This window comes from Sorex fumeus, unplaced genomic scaffold, assembly GCF_029834395.1.
Source record: "Sorex fumeus unplaced genomic scaffold, SorFum_2.1 ptg000063l, whole genome shotgun sequence".
Taxonomy (NCBI): domain Eukaryota; kingdom Metazoa; phylum Chordata; class Mammalia; order Eulipotyphla; family Soricidae; genus Sorex; species Sorex fumeus.
In genome coordinates this window covers 63,166,731-63,194,160 of record NW_026606120.1, presented here as the reverse complement: position 1 = coordinate 63,194,160, position 27,430 = coordinate 63,166,731, and the positions used below count along the sequence as shown (strand labels likewise).

General features: G+C 40.6%; 1 protein-coding gene across 1 annotated transcript in view; it reads left to right on the top strand.

The window, feature by feature from the left end:
* ANKFN1 (ankyrin repeat and fibronectin type III domain containing 1) overlaps window positions 1-23,963 on the top strand; it is a 291,487-nt gene extending 267,524 nt beyond the window's left edge. Inside the window, exons 18-19 of the mRNA XM_056127289.1 lie at window positions 216-429; window positions 22,970-23,963. Coding sequence (XP_055983264.1) covers window positions 216-429; window positions 22,970-23,808 — 1,053 coding nt within the window. The 3' untranslated portion in view covers window positions 23,809-23,963. The remainder of the gene's footprint in view (window positions 1-215; window positions 430-22,969) is intronic.
* Window positions 23,964-27,430: the final 3,467 nt, after the last annotated feature.

The window sequence follows — 27,430 nt, the reverse complement described above, 5'->3', positions numbered from 1 at the left end:
TATCTGCACTCACCAACATAGTTTCTTCAGAAAAGTTATGCAAGAACTAAGAAATTATAAAAAGTAGTATTTTTCTAGTTGAAGAAACCCACTGAGAAGAAAATGTTTCCGTCTTACTCAAAGCTATTACCGTAGAAAAAGAGTCATCTTAATAGGGAATCTTACTCCTTTTAATCACTTTTGGTAACTTAATGTCCTTACCACTTTATTCAAAGCAAATAGACGAAGTTTGGCGTGAAATGAGATGGATCATGGATGCTCTACAGTATGCAAGATACAAGCAACCAATTTCTGGCTTATCCATCTCTAAGCTGATTGACCCTTCAGATGAGCAAAACCTAAAGAAGATCAGTTCTACATCATCACATATAGACTGTCTTCCATCGCCGTCCCCATCCCCAGAGATGCATAGAAGAAAGGCAGTGAGTGGTAAGCATTGTTATTTCAGTCCCAGATTCTCAGAGATTCTCAGTCCTATGTATACTGGTAAGATGTTTTTTGCTGAAGCATTAGTCCCAGAAAGCAGTGGGAAACAACTGTTCAGTGGGAAGAGTCCTTGGAAAGCGGAGAGTGAGGTGGGGTATTGACTAAATCTGAAGTAAGTAAGGCGCTTACCTTGCAAGCAGTTGAGCAGGGTTTGATCCCTGGACTGCATAGGTCCCTAAGCACCACCAGAAGCGACCCCTTATCATAGCCAGAAGCACAGAGGACTGCCAAGTATGCCCCCCCCCAAAAAAAAAACCAAAGATCAGAATCGAGAAGGGATAAGATACTAAGATAATCCAAGAAACTTGATATCAACTTCACTTAGATGATAATGTTCAGAGGGAGGAATTTATTCAGCTCTAGTAGAAGCTCCCAAGGAAAATGGCATAGAATAGGAATAAAGCTTCAAAATGCAGTATGGAGACTGCTCTAGTGTCGGGTAAGGGTTGGGTCAGCAGAGGGAACCTGATCAAAACAAGGTAAGGAAAGAGAACAGGACAGCCTCTAGTATACAGGGCAGGTATGTGGCATAAATAGATCTCAGCTGGAAAGTGAAAACTTCTGAAACACCACGAGAAACTGATTGACCCCAATAACTGGTTGGCCTCATCATAGACATAGGTGCCGGAGATTACTTACAGACAAACTGGAATAAACAGGAATAGTGGTGAGAGAGAGGCTAAAGAACAAGGTAGGGGAGATGCCCAGCAATTTACTCTTAGGAATTTACATGACAAATGATAACCAAAAAATCATGGACCATGGTTTAATACCAATCTCAACAAAAGCACTTTTATGCTTTCAAGTCAAAGGCAGGATGGTGAGCCTACTGCTATTTTTCTACTCAAATTAAATAATGGCATGAAAAGTACCTTTCTAAAAGTTCTGTAGATTATAAGATGCAGTTTTATCACTTTATTATAATACTTTTAATAAACAGTTTTGAAATGTGGGCTTGTCCCATAGGGGGCAGCATGGTGTTGAGAAAGAGCTTGCATTTAGAAGTTTGAGACATGGATTCAAATCCCAACTTTGTTTTACTAGTTGTATAAACTTGAACAAATTGCTACATGTGGATCTCAGTTTCCACGTGTTAAATTTGAGGGTGATAACATTTATATCTTGAATAGCTATTTTGAGTAAGATGATCCATGTCATAAATGCATGACAAATACGTAAGAGGTACTATTTTTGTTGTTGTTGTTATTTTTACTATAGAAAACAATAGGTACTATTTTTTTGTTGTTGTTATTTTTACTATAAAAAACCTTATTGGGGATATGGGTCCTTTTAATAAGTAAGTTCTTGTGCTCTCCTGTGTTTTGAAAATTAAAATGTGGCAAGTGGAAAAACTTAAAAGACAGCTCACTTACATTACCAAAGGACTCTATATTTTACCAAATAATTCAGTAGATTTGCTCGAGCGGGCCCAGTAACGTCTCCATTGGAGACTTTGTTGTTACTGTGTCTGGCATTCAGTAGAAAAAGTACGTCAATCAACTGTATTTTAATAAATTCCCATTAGGTAGAAAAATAAATAAAGATCACCCATTGCAGAAGCCAGTCTAAAAAGGCATATAAATACATTAACAACAACAAAAATAAATTGTAGCCCATGCTATAAGCATAGGGTACTATGGAGACTAATGGAGGTAATAAGTATAAACTCATAAGATCAAAGAGCTTCACAGAAAGGGTGGCAAAGTCCAGTACTAGAAGGCAAGAAAAATTGATAAAAGGGGAGGCCATTATAGCAGACAATAGAATGTGCAATTGTGTGCCTGTGAAATTGGGATTTTATTCTACTTTGATGAAAAGCCCGTGGGTACATTTAAGAAAAGATTAATAGAATAAGAATTATTCTTTAAAACCAGTTCTGGCTGTTATGAAGAGACCCTGGAGAAAAAAATATTAGAAAAGTCATTTAGGAGAATATTAATAGAATACCACATTTTCTGGCTTATATGCTTCGAGGTATCATACCAATATAATTTACCCAAAAAATAAAAATGGTTAAGACAGGAGAAGAAATAAACTTGAGTGACTAAGCATACTGAATTCTAATTAGCTTTTGGATGTTCCATGTTCAAAAAATTCTTTTGGGGTTTTTTTGGAGGAGAGATGGTAGTGGTGTGTGGTTTGGTTTTGTTTGTTTGTTTGTTTATTAGTGAAACACCATGAGGTACAGTTGTAGACTTACAAACTTTTGTGCTTGGGTTTCAGTTATACAATGATCGAGCACCCATCCCTCCACCAGTGCCCATTCTTCACCACCAATGATCCCAGTAGCCCTCCAACCCCTCCACTCCATCCCCCACACCACCCAACCTCTGTGGTAGGGCATTTCCTTTTGCTCTCTCTCTCTCTCCTTTAGTGTGTTGTAGTTTGCAATCGGGGTATTGAGTAGCCATCGTGTTCAATCTATAGTCTACTTTCAGCACCCATCTTGCATCCTGAGCGAATCCTCCAAACATCCTTTACTTGGTGTTCCCTTCTCTATCTGAACTGCCTTTTCCCCCAGCATATGCTGCCGGCTTCCAAACCATGGAGCAGACTTCCTGGTACTTATCTCAACTATTCTTGGATGTTCGACTCCCATTCTGTTACTTTATATTCCCCAGATGAGCACAGTCTTTCTATGTCTGTCCTTCTCTTTCTGGCTCATTTCACTTAGCATGGTACTTTCCATGTAGAACCACTTGTATGTAAATTTCATGACTTCATCTTTTCTAACAGCTGCATAGTATTCCATTGTGTAGATGTACCAAATCAATTAGAAATTGAGGTCCCATTTGACCCAGCAATACCACTCCTGGGAATATATCCTGGAGAGGCAAAAAAGTACAGTCGAAATGACATCTGCACTTCTATGTTCATTGCTGTACTGTTCACAATAGCCAAAATTTGGAAGAAACCTGAGTGCCCGAGAACAGATGACTGTTTAAAGAAACTTTGGTACAGTTGTGGTTTTTAATAAGACTATTTCATTTTTATTCTGAAATATTAGTGATATGATTTAACATTCAATTTTTAAGTTTTATTTTTTTATTTTGGGCCACACCCAGCAGTTCATTAATTACTTCTGGCTCTGTGTTCAGGGATCACTACTCACAGGATAGGGAGAACAAACCCAGGTTGGCTGCATACAGGCAATTGTCTCCCCGCTATACTCTCTCAGACCCTTTTTAAGCCTCTTTTTTTGTTGTGGTAATGTGATATACAATACGGTTAATGGTGGTTTCCATGCATACATCATTCCATACCATACCCATCACCAACATGTCACTTCCCTCCACCATTGTTCAAGGGCTCTTTCCAGCCACCCTTCCATGAAATCTCCAGTTCCAATGACTTTAAGTATGTGTTGTTCTCTTGCTGTGTTTCTTTATATCCCACATATGAGAGAGAACTTTTTGTTGTTGTAAAGGTGGTGACACCTGCACACAGATGAAAACTAAACTCCTGAAATTCTAAAAAAATTATATATCAGTAAGTTGATAAGAAAATTTTCAAAAACTCTATATATTTCTTTTTTGAGTATATAAATTATAAAAAAATTCATAGAACAAAATAGCACTGTAGCACTGTCCTCCCGTTGTTCATCGATTTGCTCAAGCGGGCACCAGTCACGTCTCACAACAAATTGTGAGACTTGTTGTGTTACTGTTTTTGACATATTGAATATGTCACAGGCTGGAGCGATAGCACAGTGGTAGGGCATTTGCCTTGCATGCAGCCGGCCCAGCAGAGCCGGGTTCAATTCCTCCGCCCCTCTCGGAGAGCGCGGCAAGCTACCGAGAGTATCTTGGCTCCATGGCAAAGTCTGGCAAGCTACCCGTGACGTATTGGATATGCCAAACACAGTAACAATAAGTCTCACAATGAAGACGGTGCTGGGCCCGCTCGAGCAAATCCATGAACAACGGGAAGACCATGACCATGACCGTGAATACGTCCGGGTAGTTTGCCAGGCTTTGCCGTGCTGGTGAGATACTCTCGGTAGAGTCCTCAGTTAGTAATCCACTTAAATAGTTATGTAAATCTACTTCTAATATTTCTAGCAATGTCATTCTGTATAAGCACAGTCAAAGATACATCAACTTAAAGTTTGGTTCTGGGCCATTAAAAAAAATCTTACTGTTACAGCAACATAGATAGACCTTAAGGAGATTATAGTAAGGGAAGTAAGTCAGAGAGAAAAAAGGCAAAAGCCTTGCTTATGCTTTCACTCACTTGTAGAGAAAGCAATAAGTGCAATAATCAAATCTTAGACTCTGGCAACAGAATGATGCTTACCTGAGGGAAAGGGGTTGGGGGTGGAACATGTAGAGGGGTCTGGTTTGTGGTTTGTGTTAGATGACGACTAGACATTTGGTGGATGACATGGTGTGACATACACAGTTGTTGGGGTGAAGAACTATTTACATATGTGTTGTAAACCAGTGTTTCCTTTATAAAACAACATCCTCTTCTGTAGAATATCAATGGTTTGTCCTTTCAGCCTTGCCACAGGGAACTTAGTTTACCTTAAAGGAGTGTTCTTTCTCTATGGACACAAGAAGATAGTTAATATTATGCTTTGTAACTTGGAAGTTGATTGACTCCAATAATATTTACTCCTGGGCATCTGCTCTTGACTCAGTTGCCCTTAGTTTCTAGCACCCCAAAAGCGGGATCCCAAAGAGGGATTGAATGGACCCAGAGCAAGTTGTGAACTACCCTGGCATCGAAATGGGCCAGGCCAGAGCACCACAATAGAACAAAATAGTATAAATATATGCTGATATATTTTACAATTTATATAAAATATATAAATCCTACAAATATTCAATTTACTAAGAGTAAGGATAATTTTAATAAAATGTTAAGGGAAAATCTGAGTAGGCCTATAAAATTGTATTTTTATCCTTAAAAGGGAATGCTATAAAATATTATGGATAATGTCTACGTAACTGCATCAATAAACAAAAGATCATAATAAAAATCTACATATTTCTAAACCATTTGAATGACAGAACATCCAATATATAGGAAACATTAATTTATTACTGAAAAAATAGAGAATCCTTAGCAATCTAGGAATAAACAGACCTTTCTTAATCTAGTAGAGGGCAACCATAAGCTCCACGAGTGAATGCCATATTCAATGACAAAGTACTGAGAAGTTTGTCTTGTCTTTTATTTTTAAAAAAATGTCCTTTAACAACAACATCAAAAAAAACTCCTTTAATGCTTCCTACAAAACTAGTTTCAAGGTTATGAATTCCCTAAGTTGTTGCTTGTCTATGAAGCTCTGTATCATTCTTTCAAATCTGATTGATAATATAGCTGGATAGAGTATTTTTAGTGACGTGTCCATTTCATTGAGTTTTTGTACTATATCTCACCATTCTTTTCTGACTTGTAGAGTCTCATTTATAGAACTGCTGTGAATCTTATGGGCTTTTCTTTATATGTAAGTTCCATTTCCGACCTTGATGTTTTCAATATTTTGTCTGTCTTTGGCTTTTGTCATTCTAATTATAATGTGTCATGGAGTTTTCCTCTTGGGTCTGTTTTCACTGGGACATTTTGGGCCTCTTAGATCTTATTGTCTGCCCTAATCAACTCTGAAAAATGGCTTATTTATGGTTTGTTTAAGTAGTTTTCATAATCAAATTTGCTTTCCTGTTCTTCAGGAACCCTGATGACTCTTATATTGTTCTGTTTGAACTTATCCCATAGTTGTCTGGTGTAGTGTTCATTTCTTTTCAGAACTTTTCCCATCTTGTTGTTTTCTAGGTTTCCTATACTTTTATCTTGGAGCTCACTGTTATTCTGTTGGTAAGGACATCTACTGGGTTTTTTTATAACAACTATTACACTATTCATTCTGTCACTTCTGATTACAATTTTCTCATTTCTGCTCTCATATTTTCTTATGATCTGGTATCTATACCATCATTTCTTTGAGCCCATCAAACACCTTAAATACAATGTCACTAAAATTATTCTCAGAGTTTACAGAGCTGGTTGGTTTGGGGAGACTTCTATGTTATTATTTTCATTCATTGAGTGTGTCTTCTATGTGTCTTCCCCATTGTGTTTTCTGTGCTTCTGCTATGCTGAGGGTAATTCACCACCTGGGACTCTCTAAGGAATTATACCAGGTCTCACTCTTTTCTTTTCTTGTCTGTCTTCAGCCAGTGACAGGAGTAATGTGAGGTGTGATGAGAAGGGCTGTCACATGTTCTATGTATGTGTCCATATGGTTCAAGAGATGTGGAAGTGAGCCTGTTGAGATGGCAGAGGTTGGGCATGAAGCTGCCAGGATGCAGCTGGAAGGGAAAGGAATTCAGATCTGGTTCCCATAAGGTCATAGGGATGGGAGCCAGGACGTTAACCTTACCTGGAAGGGTGGAGGAGAAGCAAGCAGAAGGATTGCTGAGACGTGTTTGTTTTTGATCAAGAATTGGACTGGAGCAATAGCACAGCAGGTAGGGCATTTGACTCGCATGCAGCTGACCCGGGTTCAATTTCCAGCAGTCCATATTGTCGCCTGAGCACCGTCAGGGGTAATTCCTGAGTGCAGAGCCAGGAGTAACCCCTGTGCATCTCCGGATGTGACCCAAAAAGCAAATATATATATATATATATATATATATATGTGTGTGTGTGTGTGTGTGAAATAGAATGATGACAAGATAGTCAGTGGGTAGGGCATTTGCCTTGCATATATGTATATATATATATATATATATATATATATATATAGTGAGTGCAGAGCCAGGAGTAACCCTTGTGTATCGCCGGATGTGACCCAAAAAGAAAAAAAGGAATATATGTATGGAATGAAGAGTTTAAGAAAGCAAATGGGAGGAATAAAACAGATTTAAGAACTGATATATGAATGATGTAGTTACAAAAATATTTGGGATTTCCTAGAAAAAGTAGGTGAATTAAGAAAAGGAGACTATGGAAAGATCCTCGTCAAACAGAATAACAGGAGAGGCCAACAAGATAGTCAGTGGGTAGGGCATTTGCCTTGCACAAGGCTGACTGAAATTTAATCCTCATCACCTCCTGTGGTCCCCCAGTACTTTCAGGAGTGATCCCTGAGTTTAGAGCCATGAGAAAGCCCTGAGCATTGCCAGGTGTGTCCCTCAAACCAAAAAGAAAACAGAAAAAAATAGAACAGTAATCCTTAGACTAAGAAGAAACCACCAGAGAAAGAAGTAGAAAAGTAAAGAATATCAAGGCCAGAGAGATCCTACAGTACTGATCCAGCTAAATATCATCAGTACTGATCCAGCTAAATATCATCACCAAATATCTAAGTTTTAATTTTTCACCATATAATTGACTCTTTTACTCAGTTACCCAACCCCCTGCCTTCTTCCCCTTTTGGTAACCACTATTTTATTCTTATAGTCTAAGATTTGTTTGTTTTCTTCATTTATTCATTATTTTCATTTGTCTTCCCCATAAGTGAAATCGTAAGATGTCTCTCTCCATCTGACTTTTCCCTCTTTTGCATAAATCTCCTCCAGATTATCGCAAATGACAGGATTTTATTTAGTTTAATAGCTATGTATTATTTCATGGGGTGTGTATTCCACATCTTCTTTATCCAATTACCTGCCAACTCTTGTTTCCAAGAACTCTTGGCTACAATGAATGCTGCAGGCAGTCATCAGTAATTCTGATAGCACTTTTTGAAGGAAAATAAAAGCCCAATAGAAGCAGATCAGAGAGTAAGTGGGAAGTAACGAAATGGGATTCATAAGGATACTCTTAAAATCAAACTTGTGAAAGAGTACAGGACTGGGGTGGGGGTGAGGGGGTACCTATAGTTATAGGGTTAAAAGAATGTTCTTAAAATGTAGGCTTGATACACTCTTTGTTGTTCCACATGTCACATAATTCTACTAACAGCTTTTCAATTCTGCCTCTATATTCACACTTTATGCCTGCCCTCACTGCCCAGTGTTTAATCTTCTCTTGGCCACCTCAGAGGCCTAAGTGGGTCCCCACCCCCAGTTGTATGAGGGTGGCCTCTCCTTCGCCACAGAAGTGCCAGACTCACGTTGGCCAGGGGACACACACTTCCTGCAGGGAGGATCTGGCCAATTACATTCAGATTTTATTATTAACTTAAAATGTGAGTGATCATCATTCTATTTCTTAAAATAAAACTCTCTCTTGGGTCCATTTATTACTCTGAAGCCAAGATTCCATGGGCTGTGAAACACAAAGACGTGGAGGGCAGCAGATGAAAAATGGAACCCAGTAACAGGGAAACGTTTACTTTCCTAGCCCCTTGTGAAAGGAGAGGCATGTCAGAGCAGTGAAATCTGCTACTGCTTACTCTGTCCTCTCCATTAGTGTGATCACTTTGAATTGTTTGGAAACTATTTATAAAGTGGGGTGCGGTGGGGTGGGGTGGGGTGGAGGGGCAGCAGTGGGGGAGGGGGGCTTGAGGGGAAGGGAGTAGACGTGGACCAGTTATGGGAAGGATCCTCAGCAGTGAGTTGCTCACAAGGAAAAGTTTGCAACACCAATCCATTCTGGTTGTAAGGGGTCCCCCCAACTTCTGAGGAGCCCGCTGGAAACACAGGGCCCAGCACAATCTTAATCTCTGGTACCAGTCTCAGATTCTGTTTTAAGGTTGTTGAGTACCTTGGATTTGTTTATGTGCATCTGGGGTGGGGGGCAGGGGTCGCTCTTTAACTTACTGCCCATTTCTGGGTGGTTTTCAAATACAAAGTAGAACTCCTCTGAGTCAATTAAAATTAAGCATTTCCCAAGGACCCAGGGGAAAAAGTTGGCTCCTAGAAAAGGCTGCTCAAGGCAGGGGGTGGAATGATTGGTCCATCACATGGGTATTTTCTCTCCCACTCCTTTTCTGTGGGTATAGTGGTCACAGGCAGCAGCAATTTTTTTTTCCGATACTGCTATTTCTCCTAGTGACACATGGGTGAGGCAATAGAGATGAGGGGGGAGAGGTAGGAGGCAGGACTGGGGGCTTGTTTTCTTCAGATGAATTTGAAGAAATATCATGATTTTCCTAATGTAAATCTTTCTGTTAACCTTTTCCCAGATGTTAAGAACACTATGGAGACTAAGCAGCTCCCAAATATCAACAGGAATCTCAAGATGTTATTTTTATGGAGAAATAAGAATATGAACAAATCTCTGAGGTTCTACTTAAAGTCCTGATCAGAAATTTCTTTAAAATGTTTTGTTTGTAGGGGCCAGTGTGATAGTACAGTAGGTAAGGCACTTACAAGAGTCTTGCAAGTGGCTGACCCTGGTTCAATCCCCAGCTCCCTGTATGGTCCCCTGAGCACAGCCAGGAGCCATCCCTGAGCACAGAATCAGGGCACCATCAGGTGTGCCCCCAAAACAACAACAATAACAACAGCAATTTTTTATTTGTAAGTAATTTAGGGGCCAGTGATGTAAGTTAGCAGTCAGGCACATGCTTTACATATATGGGGCCCTGGGTTCAATCCCCAACAGCAATACAAAATAACTTAAATTCTACTCAAACATAGAGTAAGGACATTCAATTAAGCTAAAATATTTTAATTTAAATAATGGTACATTTTAAAATGTAAATATATTAGGGCATTATTTCTTAAAATTCCATTTTCTTGTGTCTTGTCCTACCTTTAAGAGAATAGCAATAAATTTAAATCAATGATTTATTCCCGAAAAATAATGCCATCTTCTCCATAACCCTCTTAAAATCCACGTCACTCTGCTCTGCTGTTGTTGGCCTCATCCACAGAGGCCAGGAGTTGCAACACCCATTACAATGGCAAGAAAGCCAAGCTTCCTAAGCCAGGACTAATACTAGGAGCAGTACTTTCATTAAACAGCCCCTGGGTCAACCAGAGGGGAAACTCAAGGTTCTGTGCAAGCCTGCCAATAGGTCCTCTAGGGGAAATGAAGGAGCACAACCAGGTTTATTAAAATAACAACTGGGAAAGGTCCTACAATGTTTAATAGAGCATATGGCCTTCCATTTGGAGATGGAAGCCACAGTTTGCATTCTTTTCCAGGGAGTGAGGGAGTGGCAGTAGCCTAAGTCCCTGGAAACTCTCCTCAATACCCTGGCTGGCATCCTGGAGATTTTCCCAGCTTGGTCTGGGAGAGGTATCCCATACTAAGCAATAGGTTCCACTAAGTCTTATTAATACAACTGTGGAAGTCAAATATTTAGATTCCCACAGGAGCACTGTTTCCCAAACGTGGGTCCGTAAACCAAGCTAACATTTGCCACTACATACCCAAATCCCCCCCCCCATTCATCTCCTTCCTGGGTTACTAAAATTATAACCAATCTTTTCTATTCTCTATTTCCTTTTATTCTGATAACTATACTAATATGGTCTGGAGCGATAGCACAGTGGGTAGGGCATTTGCCTTGCACATGGCCAACTGGGCCAACCTGGGTTCGATTCCTCTGCCCCTCTCGGAGAGCCCAGCAAGCTACCGAGAGTATCTCGCCCGCACAGCAAAGCCTGGCAAGCTACCTGTGACGTATTCAATATGCCAAACACAGTAACAAGAAGTCTCACAATGGAAACGTTACTGTGCCCACTCAAGCAAATCGATGAACAATGGGAGGACAGTGGCAGTGACAGGGATACTAATATATCATTTACCAATTCACTGCTGAATCTAGGATTGGAAATACAAGACTGGACAATATTATTTCAAATAGAACTCACCACACAAGAACTAAATTTTCTTTAATTATTAAATTAAAGAACTTATTCTTCTTTAATTATCAACAGCATTTTCAGAGAAAATACTGAATTAAGTCTGATTACTATCTTTTAATACAAGGTACCTCTTAATATGTCTTTTGATTGATCACAGAGAGTAAAAAAATTCAGTTATAATACCATTTGTGTGTAAGATAGTTGAGGTATTTTAACAACCTAATTTAATCCTCACAGTACTTATGAAAAATAAGCAATAAACTTATATATTATAGATTCAGAAGGCTTTACAGGTGGTTTTCTAAGGCTCATATATATAGTAAAGAGTAATACAATATTTGTGCTTACCATAATATAAGACTACTGTACTTTTTGCCAGACCAGAGATGACTCTGTAAAGTAAAATTATTTCAGTGATTTGTTTTAGGAATTTCTGTGGCAGACTTAAGTAAATAAAAAGGCTGTCAAACTGTTTTCATTATTGTTTGAAAGCAGTAATCAAATCCCAATACTTTGTGCTTCCAGGTGTCAATATTTCAGTTCAACCCAACATACTTCACTTTTACATATTAAATACAACACAAAAGGACAATAATATAATGATGATTAAATAACAATCCAGATGGTAGATCTTTTATGGCCTGTTCATATATCTATGTTCAGATATATTATCTGATAAATATTGAAGATTCTACATTCCCCTTTGCTGGGCATCTTCCTTAAGTCCTTTCCATCACTTAATTTTGTCAATATTTACTATTGAAACAATATTTACTGCTCTGTTTTGACCTGAAGACATCACAGACTGGGCAGAGAGGCCCTGTGGGACCGGCTACCTATTTGGTAGTGACATGAGAGCCCAGTTCCGTGCAACAAATGACATTGGTATGAGCTGCCATGCTTACAACTAGTGATGTAAGGTTACAAGCAGCAATTTCAGTAAGAATGTGTTCATTGTTTAGTTGGCACCCATCTGCTACTAGTACTCTGGGAATGTGGCAATCATCTCAGAGCTGTCTGAACTTCTTCAGAAAAATGTCATCATCTTCAAGGCCTCTCCCCAAGAAACAAAGGAAATCTGCTCCAAGAACTTTGTGGCCTACTACTTCCTGTGACGTATTCAATTCCTACCCCCTCCAGTCCTGCTGACCCTCCAACCACTTGATCTCTGTCCTCTTCTCCAGATGGAGGCTACACACTGGGGTTGGGGTCTCCCCTCTGCTCTACCCCAACCCCCCACTCACACAGAGAGCACTTCTGGGGGTGTGAGGACTTTCTCTGGAGAGGCTCAGAGCCAGGAGTAAACCCTGTGCATCACCAGGTGTAACCCAAAAAGAAAAAAATTAAAAATTAAATATTATCATGTCAGTCCTTTAAAGCACATCTGTAGTCCCCCGCAAACAACTGCTCACTATTCCTATGTTGAGAGGTCAGAGTACAAGCTGCTCTTGCAGAGTGCTTAACCTAAGTAGGTACTGAAAATAGAAAGACTATTTCTTTCAATCGTCAAAAACTCCACAGCATCTGTTTCTAATTATTTTTTACTATTAGACCTCCTGTTGGTTGAGTGGTAGCCTCCCAAAAGATATGTTCACTTCTTAACCCACCCACAGAAACTGTGAATATGACGTCATTTGGGAAAAGGATCTTCACAGATGTAATTAAGAATTTTAATGTGAGATCATACTGGATTATCCAGTTGGGCCCTAAATCCAACAATAAATATCTTTATGAGGCAAAAGAGGAGAAGATACAGAAGAGAAAACAGAAGCAGATTGGAGTGATGCAGTCACAAGAACCTGGAAGAGGCAAGAAAGGTATTCTCCCAAGGAGCCTCCAGAGGCAGTGAAGCACTACATTGACCTTGGTTTCTGCCCTCCAAAGCTCTACGAAAATAAATCTCTATTGTTTCAAGTCACCCCACCAATAGAAATGCTACAGCAGTAACAGGAAACCAATACAAATCTTACATATCTTTTTTATTTTGAAGCAGCAGTGTCAAGAAGTCCTAATTAAAAGCAATGAACGCAATTCAGGTGTAGGTATAGTACAATGTGAATTAGAGGAAGGGCTTAGCAGGAAGCCTTGGAAAGACTAAGGAGAATGGCAATACAGCAAGTGTTTTGACTAAGCAAATCTGCTTGTGGGTTCCCATTCTGTCACTGAATGAATTGGATATTTTATTAAGCATAAGTTTCAGTTTCAGCATCCTGGAGTGTGGCCCAGTAACGTCTCCATTGGAGACTTTGTTGTTACTGTGTCTGGCATATCGAATACTCTCGGTAGCTTGCCGGGCTCTCCGAGAGGGGCGGAGGAATCGAACTCGGGTCGGCCATGTTGGCCGCTTGTAAGGTGAACGCCCTACCCGCTGTGCTATCGCTCCAGCCCTGCTATCGCTCCAGCCCTCACCAACAAAATATAAACATCACGCATTTAACAAGATAAAGCACCTAGAACACATAGTATAGTAGCTGGTTCAAAGTATGCACTAAGTGAATAGCAGTTATTATTTCTACAGATGATACGAATAAAAACATGTAGACTGCTAGACAAGTGATGAGATCTCTGGAGAACTATAGCAATGATTAGTTCTTTGGATAATCACATTTCCAAGGTCAACTGCAAATATTCAGTTAAACTTTCTTCATCATCACCCCTTTTGGCACCCATCCCTGTCATCATCAAAAAACATCAGTTCTGGGTGGGAGACAAATTGGATTGAAGTGGGGGGCGGGCATTGGTGAAGGGATGTGGATACTGGTGAAGGAATCAATGTTGAAACATTGTGTGCCTGAAACCAAATCATGGATAACTTTGTAATTTCCTGGTGACAAAAATATTAAATTTTTAAACACCAGTTTTAAGATTCAGTGCACAGTTTTTTCCCATTAAAGATAGGGAAAAGTACTAATACTTGTTTTAAGAACACCAATCATTCAATCATTTCTCTTTTTTTATTCTATTTTTATTAAATCACCATGAATTACAACGTTTTAAAGATATTATGATTGAGTTTCAGGTATATATTATCCCAACACCAATCTCTTCACCAGTACCCATCTCCACCAGTGTCCTCAACTTCTTTCTAGCCACCAGCCCCCCTCAGTGGCAGGCACTCTTTAAAAAAATTTTAGAAAAAATTTCCCCACTTTATCTAAACACTGTGATTTAGTTATTCATGATGATTTATTACAGGTATTCAATATTCCAACAGCAATCCCACTACCACTGTCACCTCCCCTTCCATCATTGTCTTTATATTCCCAACCACCCCTCAAGCCTTCCCCCAGAGCAGGTCCAGAATAATTCATTTTATATTGCTTGTTACCACTAAATGGTGATGGAATGACAAAAAAATACTTCAGGAAAAGAAGATTTAGGAAAATATGTGTATATTATCATAGGAACATGAAGTCCTTTTCTGAGGGTGATCATATTTGGATGATCATATTGCATGCATTTTTAAAGTTGAATAGTATTCTGTTGTATCCATGTATGACAGTTCCTTTATCTGGTCATCATGAAGCTACTGTTGTAAGTTAAGCATTCTTTGAGATTTGTTGGGTTCTACATTGAATTCCCATTCAATCTGGCGTGCTCCTTCTGGGATTTTAGTACTGTAGAGTTTTGAATTGTCATTCCAAAACATCCAGAATATTTAACTGGGTTGTCCAGCCAGAGGCCTGATGGCAGCTGTTGGGGTCTGGGAGTAGCTGCTAGGGTTTTGTTTGGGCAGGAACATGGCCTGCCCAGCTCCTGAGATCGTCCTTGAGGTCTCAGCTAGGACTGGGTATCTGAGAAATTTTGCAGCTAATTTATCTCTTTCGAGATTTATTCATGACTCTCTGGAGCAGGACCAGTAGATGAGCTTACATGTTGTGGCGGTGATGGGAACTGGATGTGGCTGCATGGGGTCTTCGGAAGTATGGGAATGCTGTGGGAAGGTTACCCATCCGAACTTCGAGAAGGTCTGGAGTTTTCAGCCAAAACAAAAACAGTGTACCTGAAACTTTCAGCAGGTTAGCATCTCTATGGAGCTCAGTCGTGAGGTTCTGGATGGAGTACAGCCAAAGGTACGGTGGCAGGTTTTGGGGTATAGGTGTGGCTACCAAGACTTTGGATGGGCATGAACGTGGCCTGTGTGGCACTTTTCCTCTCTCCTATAGACCTAGTCTTTCCTTCCCTAATTTAGGCTCCTTCACCCCTTCCTACTGAAAACTAGTTTTCCTGTTCTTTATTTCCATTGCCACTGGACATTTGGTATTCCCCTACCAGGTGTGTTTGTATTACACATATGAGAGATCATTCTGAGTCTGTTCCTCTCCTTCTGACTGATTTCGCTCAACATGATACTCTCCTGATCCATCTGCATTAGAAAGTTGTGTGATTTTATCTTTTCTTAAGACTGAGTAATATTCCCATTGTGTAGATGTACCATAGTTCCTTTAACTGGTCATCTGTTTGTGGGCATTTGGGTTCTCATATTTGTTGTATGTAGTGCGGCAATGAACATAGGAGTGAAGATGTCTTCTCTACTTTGTGCTTTGGGGTCCTTGGAGTATATAGCCAGGAATTGAATTATTGGATCATATGAAAGCTCAATTCCTAGATTTTCTGAGGAAAAAGTTGGACCAGTCAATATTCCCACCAGCAAGAATGTGGGTCTCTTTATCCCCACATTATAGCCAATATTGGTTGTTGTTATTCTTTTTGATGAGTGTCAGTTTCTGTAGAGTGAGGTGATATCTCATTGTTGCTCTGATTTGCATTTCACTAATGATTAGTGATATAGAGCATTTTTTCATATACTTTCGTGTTTCTTCTTTGAAGAAGTTACTCTCCTTATCCATCTGCATTAGAAAGTTGCGTGATTTCATTTTTTCTCCCTATTTTTTATAGGGTTGGATGTTTTTTCTTGTAGAGTTCTACAGTGCTTTATATATCTACATATAGTGCTTTATATATCTGAAAACAGATATGAACCCCTTTTCAGATGAGTGGGGGGCAAATAATTTCTCCCAGTCTTACGGGCTGTCTTTGTATTCTGGTCCTCATTTCTTTGGAGATACAGAAGCTTCTTAGTTTAATGTGGTCCCATTTGTTTATCTCTGCTTCTACTTGCTTGATCCGTGGCATTTTGTGCTTAAAGTTGCCTCTACCTTCTATGTCATGCAGAGTTCTGCCCATATTTTCTTTTATGTAATGTATGAATTCAGCCTAATATTGAAGTTTTAATCTATTATTATTTTTCTTTCATGCATGGCATTAGAAAGAGATCCGAGTTCATTTATTGCATGTGGCAAACCAGTTTTCCCAACATGTGCTGAAGAAACTTTCCTTGTTGACCTCCTCCTCCTCCTTCTCCTCCTCCTTCTTTCTCCTTCTCATTCGCCTTTTTATTCTTCTTCTTCCTCCTCCTCCTTCTTTATCCTTCTCATTCCCCTTCTTTTTATTCTTCCTCCTCCTCTTCTTCTTCTTCTTCTTCTTCTTCTTCTTCTTCTTCTTCTTCTTCTTCTTCTTCTTCTTTCTATTCCTATTCCTCTTCTTCTTCTCAATTAACTGACCATATACTTGAGGGTTTTCTATTCTATTCCATTGATCTGAGGTTCTGTTCTTACTTCAGTACCACCGTTACCACTGTTTTCTCTTGTATCTTCTGTTCTTTCTTGAAGGAGAGTATTTTTAAGTTGTTCACAGTAATTTATTACACTCACTATTCTAACACTAATTCCACCACCATCACACTTTGTCCTCAAAATTATTTCAAATTTCGGGGCTGGAGCGATAGCACAGCAGGTAGGGCATTTTCCTTGCAAGCAGCCAACATGGCCGACCCGGGTTCGATTCCCAGCATCCCATATGGTCCCCCGAGCACCGCCAGGAGTAATTCCTGAGTGCATGAGCCAGGAGTAACCCCTGAGCATCGTTGGGTGTGACCCAAAAAGCAAAAAAAAAATTATTTCAAATTTCTTCACCATCACCCAAATCTACCCAAAAAATAGGTCCTAAATAACTTACTTTGCATTGCTTATTATGAATAATCCACTAAAATTGATTCAAAAAAGTTTCCTTAGAAGGAAGTGTGTGAAGATTGTTGTATCTCACCCTGGAGCCCTTGTATAAGAAATTACTAACGCGATTGTTACAGATTGAGTCATGTGTGCTAATTTTTTTTTTACTCAAGATCAGTTGCCTTCTACTTTACATCCCATCTAATGTGGTGCATTATTCTTGGTACACCAGTAGGATAGTGTATGAGATATTGCATCCCCCAAATGCAGCTACAAGCTCCAGGAATTCTAAAATTCAAAAGAGTAATAGAGCTGAAGTTAAACTCCCAAGTGGATGGTGACTCTGGAGTCTAGCGGCATCTTTGCAGCTGGTTGCTCTCTTCCAAGATTTATTTGTGTCTCTGAATTATGGCTGTTAATGAGCTTATATGGCACCAGTGGCAGTTTGTGGGCATGACTGCCAGAAGAACAGGGAGAGGGGAGGAAGTCGCCAATCCCCAACTCTGTAAAAGCCTGGATATTTTGGTCACAAAACTCACATACCTGAGTTTTTCAGTAGATTCATTCTCATACATGAGTCTTGTCCTGAGCCTGTGGAGCTCAGTTGTGAGCATGGAAGTGATTGGGTTCTGGAGGGTTTGTGCTGCTAGGGCTCTGTTGGAGCTGGTGCTGGGCTCACCTGTCCTGAACTGGGGCACCTCAGATGAGACTCAGCTTGGCATAGGGTCCAGAGGCATCTCTGCAGCTTGTTTCTCTCTTCTAAGATTTGTGAGTCTCTAAAGTAGTGTTTTGCAGTTTTATTTGTACAGGTCTTTCACCTCTTTAGTTTACCAGTTCCTAGGTACTTGATTTTCTGAGAACCAATTGCAAATGGAATCACTTTTTTAATATATCTCTTCTATTCATTTTGTGTTGATGTTGTAACATGTCACTTTACTGTACAAATCAGTTGTTTCTAGGAGCTCTTTTTGTGGAGTCTTTCGGGTTTTCTAAATATAGTATCATGTCATCACCAATAGTGAAAGCTTGACTTCTTCATTTCCTATCTGTATGCCCTGAATATCTTTTTCTTGCCTAACTGCTATGGCAAGTGATTCCAATACTGTATTAAATGTAAGTGGTGAAAGTGGGAAACCTTATCTCATGCCTGATCTTAAGGGGAAGGATTTTAGTTTTTTCCCACTGATTATAATGTCTGCTGTAGGCTTGTGGTATATGGCTTTGAGAACATTGAGGAAAGTTCCTTCAATTTCCATTTTATTGAGAGTTTTTATCATGAATGAGTGTTGAATCTTGTCAAATGTTTTCTGTGTCTATTGATAGGATCATATCATTTTTATTTTTCCTTGTATTGATATGGTATATGACATTGTATTGATTTTACCTGTGTTAAACCACCTTGCATACCTGAGATGAATCCTACTTGGTGAGGGGGTGTGATTTTCTTATTATGAGTTGTTTGATTCAATTTGTTAGTATTTTATTGAGGATCTTTGTGTCTATGTTCATCAGGGATATTAAAAAAAGGTAAAGGCCCTCCCGTTGATCGTCGATTTGCTGTAGCGGACCCAGTAACGTCTCCATTGGAGACTTTGTTGTTACTGTATCTGGCATATCCAATACTCTCGGTAGCTTGCCGGGCTCTCCGAGAGGGGCGGAGGAATCGAACTCGGGTCGGCCATGTTGGCCGCTTGTAAGGCGAATGCCCTACCCGCTGTGCTATCGCTCCAGCCCATCAGGGATATTAGTCTGTACTGCTTTTTTGTAATGTCTCTGCTTTTGGTATTGAGTAATGTTGGCTTCGTAGAGATGGTTTGATGGTGTTTGTTTCTTTGACTTTCTGGAAGAGCCTAAAAGCACTGGCAGAAGTTATTCTTTAAAGATTTGGAAGAACTTAGTACTGAATCCATTTGGGCCTGAGTTTTTGCTTTTGAGAAAACTTTTGATTACCTTTTCAATTTCCTCAATAGTGATAAGTCTGCTCAGGTATTTCAGATCATCTTGGTTAAGCCTTGGGAATTCTTAGGAATCCAAGAATTTATTCATTTTTTTCTAGGTTCTCTCATTTCATGGCATACAGATTTTGAAAGTAATCTCTTATGATCCTTTGAATTTCTGTAGTATCTGTTATATGTCCTCTTTTATTTCTGATTCAGTTAATTAGAGTTTTCTCCTTTGAGTCTTGCTAGTGGTTTATCAATCTTGTTTATTATCTCAACTAGCACTTTGTTCCATTAATCCTTTGAATTTTTTTTTTGGATTCCAATTCATTAATATCTGCTCTAAGTTCTATTGTTTCCTTCCTCCGACCTGTTTTGGGCTCCTTTAGATGGTCATTTTCTGGTTTCTCACTGTGCTTTTAAGGTTATTTATGTGGGCCCTTCCTTCCTCCTTGATGAATGCTTGCATAGCTTAACACTTTCACATGTCACATAAATTGTAGTAGCTTATGTCCTTATTTTTTCCCTTATGTCCTTATGTCCTTATGTCACATAAATTCTAGTAGCTTATGCCCTTATTCTTTTTTTCCAGGAATATTTTGGCTACTTATCTGACCCACTTCTTTTTCAGTAGTGAGCAATTTAAATTCCAGGTGTTTGTTTCCCCGTTTCTGTTTGAGGTTAACTTTTATCTTCAGAGTGTTATGGTCTGAGGAGATAGTTGAGGTGATTTCTATATTTTAGGCTTTATGGAGGTATGTCTTGTGGTTTAGCACGTGTTCTACCATGGATAATGTCCTCTGTGTTTTAGAGAATGTGTATTCTACTTTGGGGGTATTAAAGGCCTATAAATATATATACATATATATATATACAAAGATCCTCTTTTCCATTTCTTCCTTCAAGTCTAGTATTTCCTTGCTGAGTTTTAATCTAGTTTATCTATCAAGTGGTGATAGAGCAGTGTGGAAATCTTCAACTATCATTGTGTGATGAATGTCTTCCTTCAAGTCTGTTATAAGTTGTTTTATGTATTTTGCTGGTCCCTCGCTAGGTGCATATATGTTTCGGAGTATGAGTTTTTCCTGTGCATTTATTTTAATCTAAAACTCTCGTATGTCTTCTTCCCTAACCACATGTCTTTCTTTCTTACTAAAGGCAAATGCTAGCACGAGTGCTCACAACTGATCACCCCTCCTTGGTGACCATTCACTGGTTTTATATCTTCAGTGCTTCTTTCTCCACTGCTTCCTTCATGTCTGTCCACAAACATCTTCTTCAACTTGCTACCCCAGCACATTCCCCACTCTATGTCCTCCAGTATCAATCCCCAAATTACATATACTTCACTTCTACTGTCAAACCCTATTGAAATTTAATTCCACTGGTTTAATGCTACTAAATAAAGTAGAATTTTGTTTTCTTCTTACAACCTAGCACTCTATGATCTTGAACTTATATATTTTCTGACTTACTTACTGTCTAACACACCTTCTTTGAGCTGCTTGGAAACACAGGTAATCTCTCTCTAATACAAAATAGGTAAGCATGTTTGAATGAATGTGTTTCCTAGGCCTTTATTCCCAAATAACTTATCACCATACACTTAGACCCACATATGAACAACATGTTTTGAAAGGAAAACATAGCTTAAAATACAGCCTCCTCATTAGTCCCCTACATGGCCACCCTATATGTCATCTCCAGTTCACCTTACCTCTTACCTACTACATAATTATCCTAAATCACAGCTCTCATCTTGTCACTTCTTCCAAATTCTTTGGTAATTACCCATTAAGTACAAAATTAGGCACACACAGTTTATCTAGGCATTGACTGCCTCTAACTCCACCCCTTTTTTAAAGTCCTCTTTTAGCTATTTTGAAATAGTTGTATAAATAGGTTTCAAAGATATATACAGAAACTCCAGTACCTTTCAATGTTAACATCTTGCACATGGCCGACCCGGGTTCAATTCCCAGCATCCCATATGGTCCCATGAGAACCGCCAAGAGTAATTCTTGAGTGCATGAACCAGGAGCAATCCCTGTGCAGGAGTAATGCTGGGTGTGACCTAAAAATAAAAAAAAAAAATTTAAAAAAACATTGCAGACATCTTACCTTAGTGGCTTTGTGCTTGGGGGGCATATGTGATACTGGGAGTAAAATTGAGGTCATCCACATGCAAGGCAAATGCCCTATTCAAGGAGCTAACTCTGATTCCATGTATACCCACAAATATTCACTATACTTTGAAATGTTATCTATTTTAAATTACCAAATAGACTTAAGACTATCCCTAGACTTATTTTTCCCTACAAATCCATATGTCCATTTATATACCAGTCCTTAAAAGTTTAATTATCATAAGTATGTTTTGTGATCCCTCCCTCTGGTACCTTGAAAAAGTTTGACGCTGCTTATAAATCCTCTATTCCAGATGACTTTTAAAAATCAATGTATTATATCCCACTTTTATTGGAATTTTATTGGTATTGACTGAGATTTCTTATTAAAAAGAATAAGAAACTTTATTTCTTATTTGCATGGGCATTTGCATGGCTTCAAAATTTGTGTGTGTGTGTGTGTGTGTGTATACATACAAGAGCCTTGCAAGCTACCGAGAGTATCTCACCCGCACGGCAAAGCCTGGCAAGCTACCCGTGATGTATTTGATATGCCAAACACAGTAACAAGTTTCACAATGGAGACATTACTGGGCCCGTTCGAGTAAATCGATGAACAATGGGAGGACAGTGCTACACACACACACACACACACACACACACACACACATATATATATATATATATATATATATATATATTCAATACCTACTATGATGTCTGCAGGAAAGTCAAAGGATTTTAGACAATATTGACGCTACAGAAATGTATAGCCTAACAGAGGAGGGAAGACTGGGAAAAGAGATATGTAGTACATTAAATCACTAATCAACAGAACTAAATTTATGGTTCACTCATGGACTTACACCATAGGTACTATATTGCTTATCTCTACCTTTTGTTTTTAAGTGTGTTGTTTTCTCAGATTTTTTTCTTTTTTAGAAACCTGACATGTGGTGTCTATATATACATGGCTGACTTTTTTTTTCTTTTACAGACACCAAAAAAACGTTTTTCACATAATCCCAATTTGCAGATGACAAAAAAACGAAGATCATTTTTAAGATCAAGCACGTTGGGCTGAAGCACATGCTTTGCATGTGGATCCCATCCCAGTTCTATCCCCACATCTCATGCCCTCCCCCACCCCCACTGGGCATGCATGTCCCCCGTTCCCCACCCCTCCAAAAGAGGTGAAGTTCCTATCCCAAGATGACAATTAGCAAACAGGTGCAAGTCAGCTCAGGTCTTAAAAAACCCTGGTTCTCTTCCTTGGTCAAATGCAAACACCACCCCGGAAATGAAGTCAGGGCACCACCGAATGCTCCCCCGACTGATGTGCGCACGCAGGCCAGCGAGGACAGGGCAGCAGGTAGGGCGCTTGCCCTGCACCTTGGCCCCAAGTGGCCCTGATTTGCTCTGCGGCACAGCATAGGGTGCCCCAACCCCTGCGGAAATGACCTCTGTGCACAGAGCCAGGAGAACGCGATTTGCACCCTACCAGCTGTGATCCAATAACATCGATTCATAATACCATTATAATGAAAACGAAGACAGAGCAGCAGCCGGGGGGGGGGGGGGGCCGAGGGGGCCGAGCCCCCCCCCCCCGGATGGAGACAGGCCGAGCATCTCTCTCTTTCTCTCTCTCTCTCTCTCTCTCGTCTCTAACCCCCTCCTCTTCTCTGGCTCCACAGATTCGCAGCCCGGCTCGGATGAGGAAGGCTGCTCCGAAGTCTTCCTTCCCACCGACAGCGACTACGACTCCAGCGACGCGCTGAGCCCCCGCGACCTGGACCTGCTCTACCTGTCGTCGCAGGACATCGCGCAGCAGGCACGGAGCGGCCTCAGCGGCAGCGCCCCCGACGTGCTGCAGGTGCACGACATGAAGCCGCCGTTGTCGCCGTCGCCGTCGGGGCCGCCGGGCCAGGAGCGTCAGGCCCGGGTGCAGGGGCTGGAGCCCGACCCCTCCTGCGCCGAGTTCCTCCACGGCCTGACGCTCAGCGGCGGCGGCGGCGGCGGCTTCCCGCCCAAGAACCACGTCCAGGCGGCGCCGGGCGCGCGGCCGCCCCTGGGCTTCCTGGGGAAGCGGAAGCCCCCGACCAAGCACCACCAGCACTACGGGGGCTTCAGCCGCCACCACCGCTGGCTGCGCATGCACAGCGAGACGCAGTCGCTCTCGCTCTCCGAGGGCGTCTACACGCAGCATCTCTCCAGCGCCCGCGGCCTGGCCCCAGGCGGCGGCGCCGGACACCTGGAGCGTGGGGGGCCTTCTCCAGATGGGCCCCGGGGTCTGCCTCTGGCCCACTCCACGAGCCTCCCGGAGGAGCGGAGGAGCCACCTGCGGGACCCGAGGCCCTCGGTGCACCGGATCTACGTGGAGCCCTACTCCGAGGAGATGGAGGACACCAAGGCCTGGGTGGGCTTGAGCCCAGCCCCTGCGGGCCGCACTGGCCTGCCCAGCCCCACCAGCTCCGAGAGGAGCCCTGATGGCTCCACCACTCCCGTGTCAGACATCCTCAGCAGCATGCTCTAGGGCGGCTCTCAGCCCTGGTCCACCTCTGTTCCACTTCAAAGCCTGAATTTTCTCGTATCTTTGCCCCTGCCTGCCCGCTCTCTCCTACTGTATTCCCATGCATTTCCCAGCGGCTTGAATGTTAAAGTTGCAAGTGACAGGTTGTAGGCCCTCTTTCTTATGTCAGAATGTCAGTGGGCACCAAGAGTTGCCAGGGTCCTAAAAGAGTAGATAGGAGCTTTGCTACCTGGAGTCCCTAAACACAAAGGATCAAACATACCCAGCTGTCCATGGCCCCTGTGGCTGAGTAGAGCAGTCCAAAGAACCACCCTCCATTCTAGAGCTGGCCCTATAATCTGACCTCTGCGTTTAGGGCTCTGTCATCAATTTGTGGTTGATGGGGTGGGAAATTATTTAGATAAAAATTTGATTAGAACAGATTTGTCTCCACTTGAAACCTTGAAACCTTTAGAGGATTTTGTCGGGGAAGAGTCCCAAACTGTATTTCAAGGGTCCAGCGACAGATGGACCTGTCCAGATTTCCTTGGAAGCTGCCAAATCATTCCAAAGTGCAGAGTTCCCATCCTCTTTGGACAGGCCTTTTCTTCAACTCGTGGTGTGTGCAAACAACCAGAAATAAAGGTAGGGGAGCTTCTAGTTCCATCTTGAAAAGACAAAAGAGGGTAGGAAGCATCTCTACTTGCAAACTCGGCTCCAATTCAAGCATGAAAAGGGGCCATAAAGTATTCCAGGGTATAGGGAGATAGCTGAACTGCATGAAATTCTGCAAGATAGATAAAGCAAGGGGAAAGAAAGTGACAGTAGCAAAAGGTATTTGTTTTTCAGTCCTAAAATAAGTAAATCTATGGCACCCGGTCTTTTGAAATGATGGGTTGCTTAAGTAATAGAATTGTCATTGAATATGAAAATTCACTTCAAACTAGCAATGACAGCTGGACTCTTTATTGCTAAATAAACAAGATCAATTTAGTCCACATCACAGGCTATGGGACAGATTGTTCTGGACTTGGGTGGCTGCCTTCCCCAGTCAACCCATCTCTCCCAAACTCAGTCTTATCCCCACATCTGCTGGCCTCTTCCTTAAGAAGGCCCCACCAGTGATTCCCAAACTATCCTCAAAGACTCATGAAAATCCTTCCTTGGGCTCATGGCCTCCCACCTGCCTTTCTCACAAACAAGAAAGCCAAATCAAAGAAAAAAATCGCACTGTATATTCAAAAAAGGGCATGAGTCTTCTCTAATTTCCTGGAACCAAAACTCATTCAGTTCATTGATATTCTAAATAGTCCTTTCTTGCTTCACAGGCGTTTCAGTTAAATATTACTGTTTATGGTCCTTCCCCTGTCCTCAACAGTTCTACCGTTCCTCCTCATGGGAGTTCATACAAAGTCTCCTGTTCACAATGTTATTCCGATCCTTTCCATTTTTAAAACATTTGATTTAAACATAAATAATTACCCTGGCAGAAAGGTAGATTTGGCCCATGGCCTATGGTCATTAGAAAAGTAAAGCCCAGAGCTCAGTCTTTAAGAGATTTTATACTCAATGAACCCCTCAAAGGCGCTTGATCAGAATTATTGCAGCTCCTTTTCCATTTAACATGCTGTTTTCCTCTGTTCTGAGTGAATTCTTCACATATGAAGGGACCATAAAATGAGTCTAAGTCATTGCGTTTACAGAGGCAATTAGGCACAGAGAGGTTAAGTGATTTGCTCAAGGTCACAGAGCTAGTTTAAGTCCTAGAATTAGCTTCAGAATCCATAACCATTTCCCTCATAAGAGGCAATTCTGTTGGGAATTGCTCTATCCCTAGTCACCTCTTCCTATGGGATGCTTACCTATTTTGCAGATCAGTCTAATTTCAAATTCAACTCTTTTCTTCAGCCTTCTTTAACCTAACGAATATCTAATATCACCAAGCTTCTTGTGGCCAGGAAATACAGAGTTTATGTAATAGACATCTGGGCAAAGTCAATTAACTGAAAGCAAATTTGGGAGAAAGTTAAAATGACATACCATGTGACTACCTTTTAATAACAAGAATGACAGTCATTTGTACTCAGATTCTACTTATTTCTGGTGATCAGACAAATTTTATATGTTGAAGGCCAGAAAGAGAATAAAGTAGGTAATGCACTTGCCTTGCACACAGCTGATAGAGGTTCAGTCCCCAGGTCCACATATGGTCCCCCAAGTCTCCCTAGGAATGATCCTTGTGCACAGACCAAAGAGGCCAGGAGTAAGCCCTGGAGTAAGTTTTTGGGTGTCACCAAAAAACAAACCAAAAAAATCAAATATGTTGGATGCATTTGTAAGATGAGATGCTGAAATCAAGAATGAAGAAGTCAAGAAATTTTTCTATCATGACATTTATAGTAATATGGAGGCAAGCGTGTGACTATGAATTAGATGGGAGGGATTCAACAGATTGCAAAGGCTGAGAATGACCCATCATTCTGACCCTTTATTTTGGTCAGCAGGTTTTGGCACACTGAACAAAATAACATCATGTGCTATAAAGGTGTATTAAAGCCAACCCCACTAACTTATTTTGGGGACATGGGACTTTTTTTTCATCTTCTAGAAGGAAAGAAATGCATCCCCATAAAATGAATAATGTACATTAGATTTCAATGGACACGCAATCTACTTGAAAATGTATCTTCCTAGCAATATACCTATAAAAGGGGATGCTCTATATTCACTAATTAGCTCTTTATTCACATAGTTTCCCTCCTCCCTTACCACCAGTAACAGTCTGTCAGTCTAATTTAAATTAATACATTCTTGTAAAAGAAATTTTACTAATTCATCCTCCTTTATTCATTTGCCCTGTCATATAATTATAGAAACTTTACAATGTCTAAGGATATTTTAATACTTATTTTTTATCTTGTTCCAATTATTTAGTTGGCTTTGAACATGATGGACTTATGTCTTTCATTCTTTTTAAATTCAGTCTGAGAACATCCAGATAATGCTTTCCTGCCTCAGGTCTTCTTTTGCTCAGTTTTCTCACCGAGCCAATTCTCACCTGTATTTTCAGCTCCCATTATTTGTGAAAACACTCACCATTGACTGTCCATATGTCTGTCTCTAGTTCAAGTCCAATGGAGAACAAAAAAATTAAGTCTGAAACCCATTTCCATGTCATAATTCACTCACAGTTTGCATGAGTGTTGTCATCATCTTTATACATCTTCTCATTGATGTCTTAGTAAAGGTAGGAGTCCATTGCCCCAGCCAGGCTGACATACTGCATATGAAGCTAGATAGCCTTGATTTTATCCTTGCTGTCTGCTCAAAAGAGAAGACAGCCTGGAAATTGCAAGTCACCATTGTAGATGCTTGGCAGTCATTTACAAAACTATCACATCCTCTTAATTGATAAGAAGTAACTAAAAGATAGTAATTAAAAACAGTGACTCTAGGGAACTGGTATTTTAAGCAGTGGGTATTTAAAGATGAGACTCGTTTTATTTTAAAGAACATTCACTAATGCTCCGAGCAATAATTACACTGTAGAAAATGGTTCCATTTGGTTTGAAAGTTAAAGCCAGTTAGTAATAATATTCCACCAGCCCCCTTTCCTGAAGGATCCCAAAGCACTTTATTAAAAGCA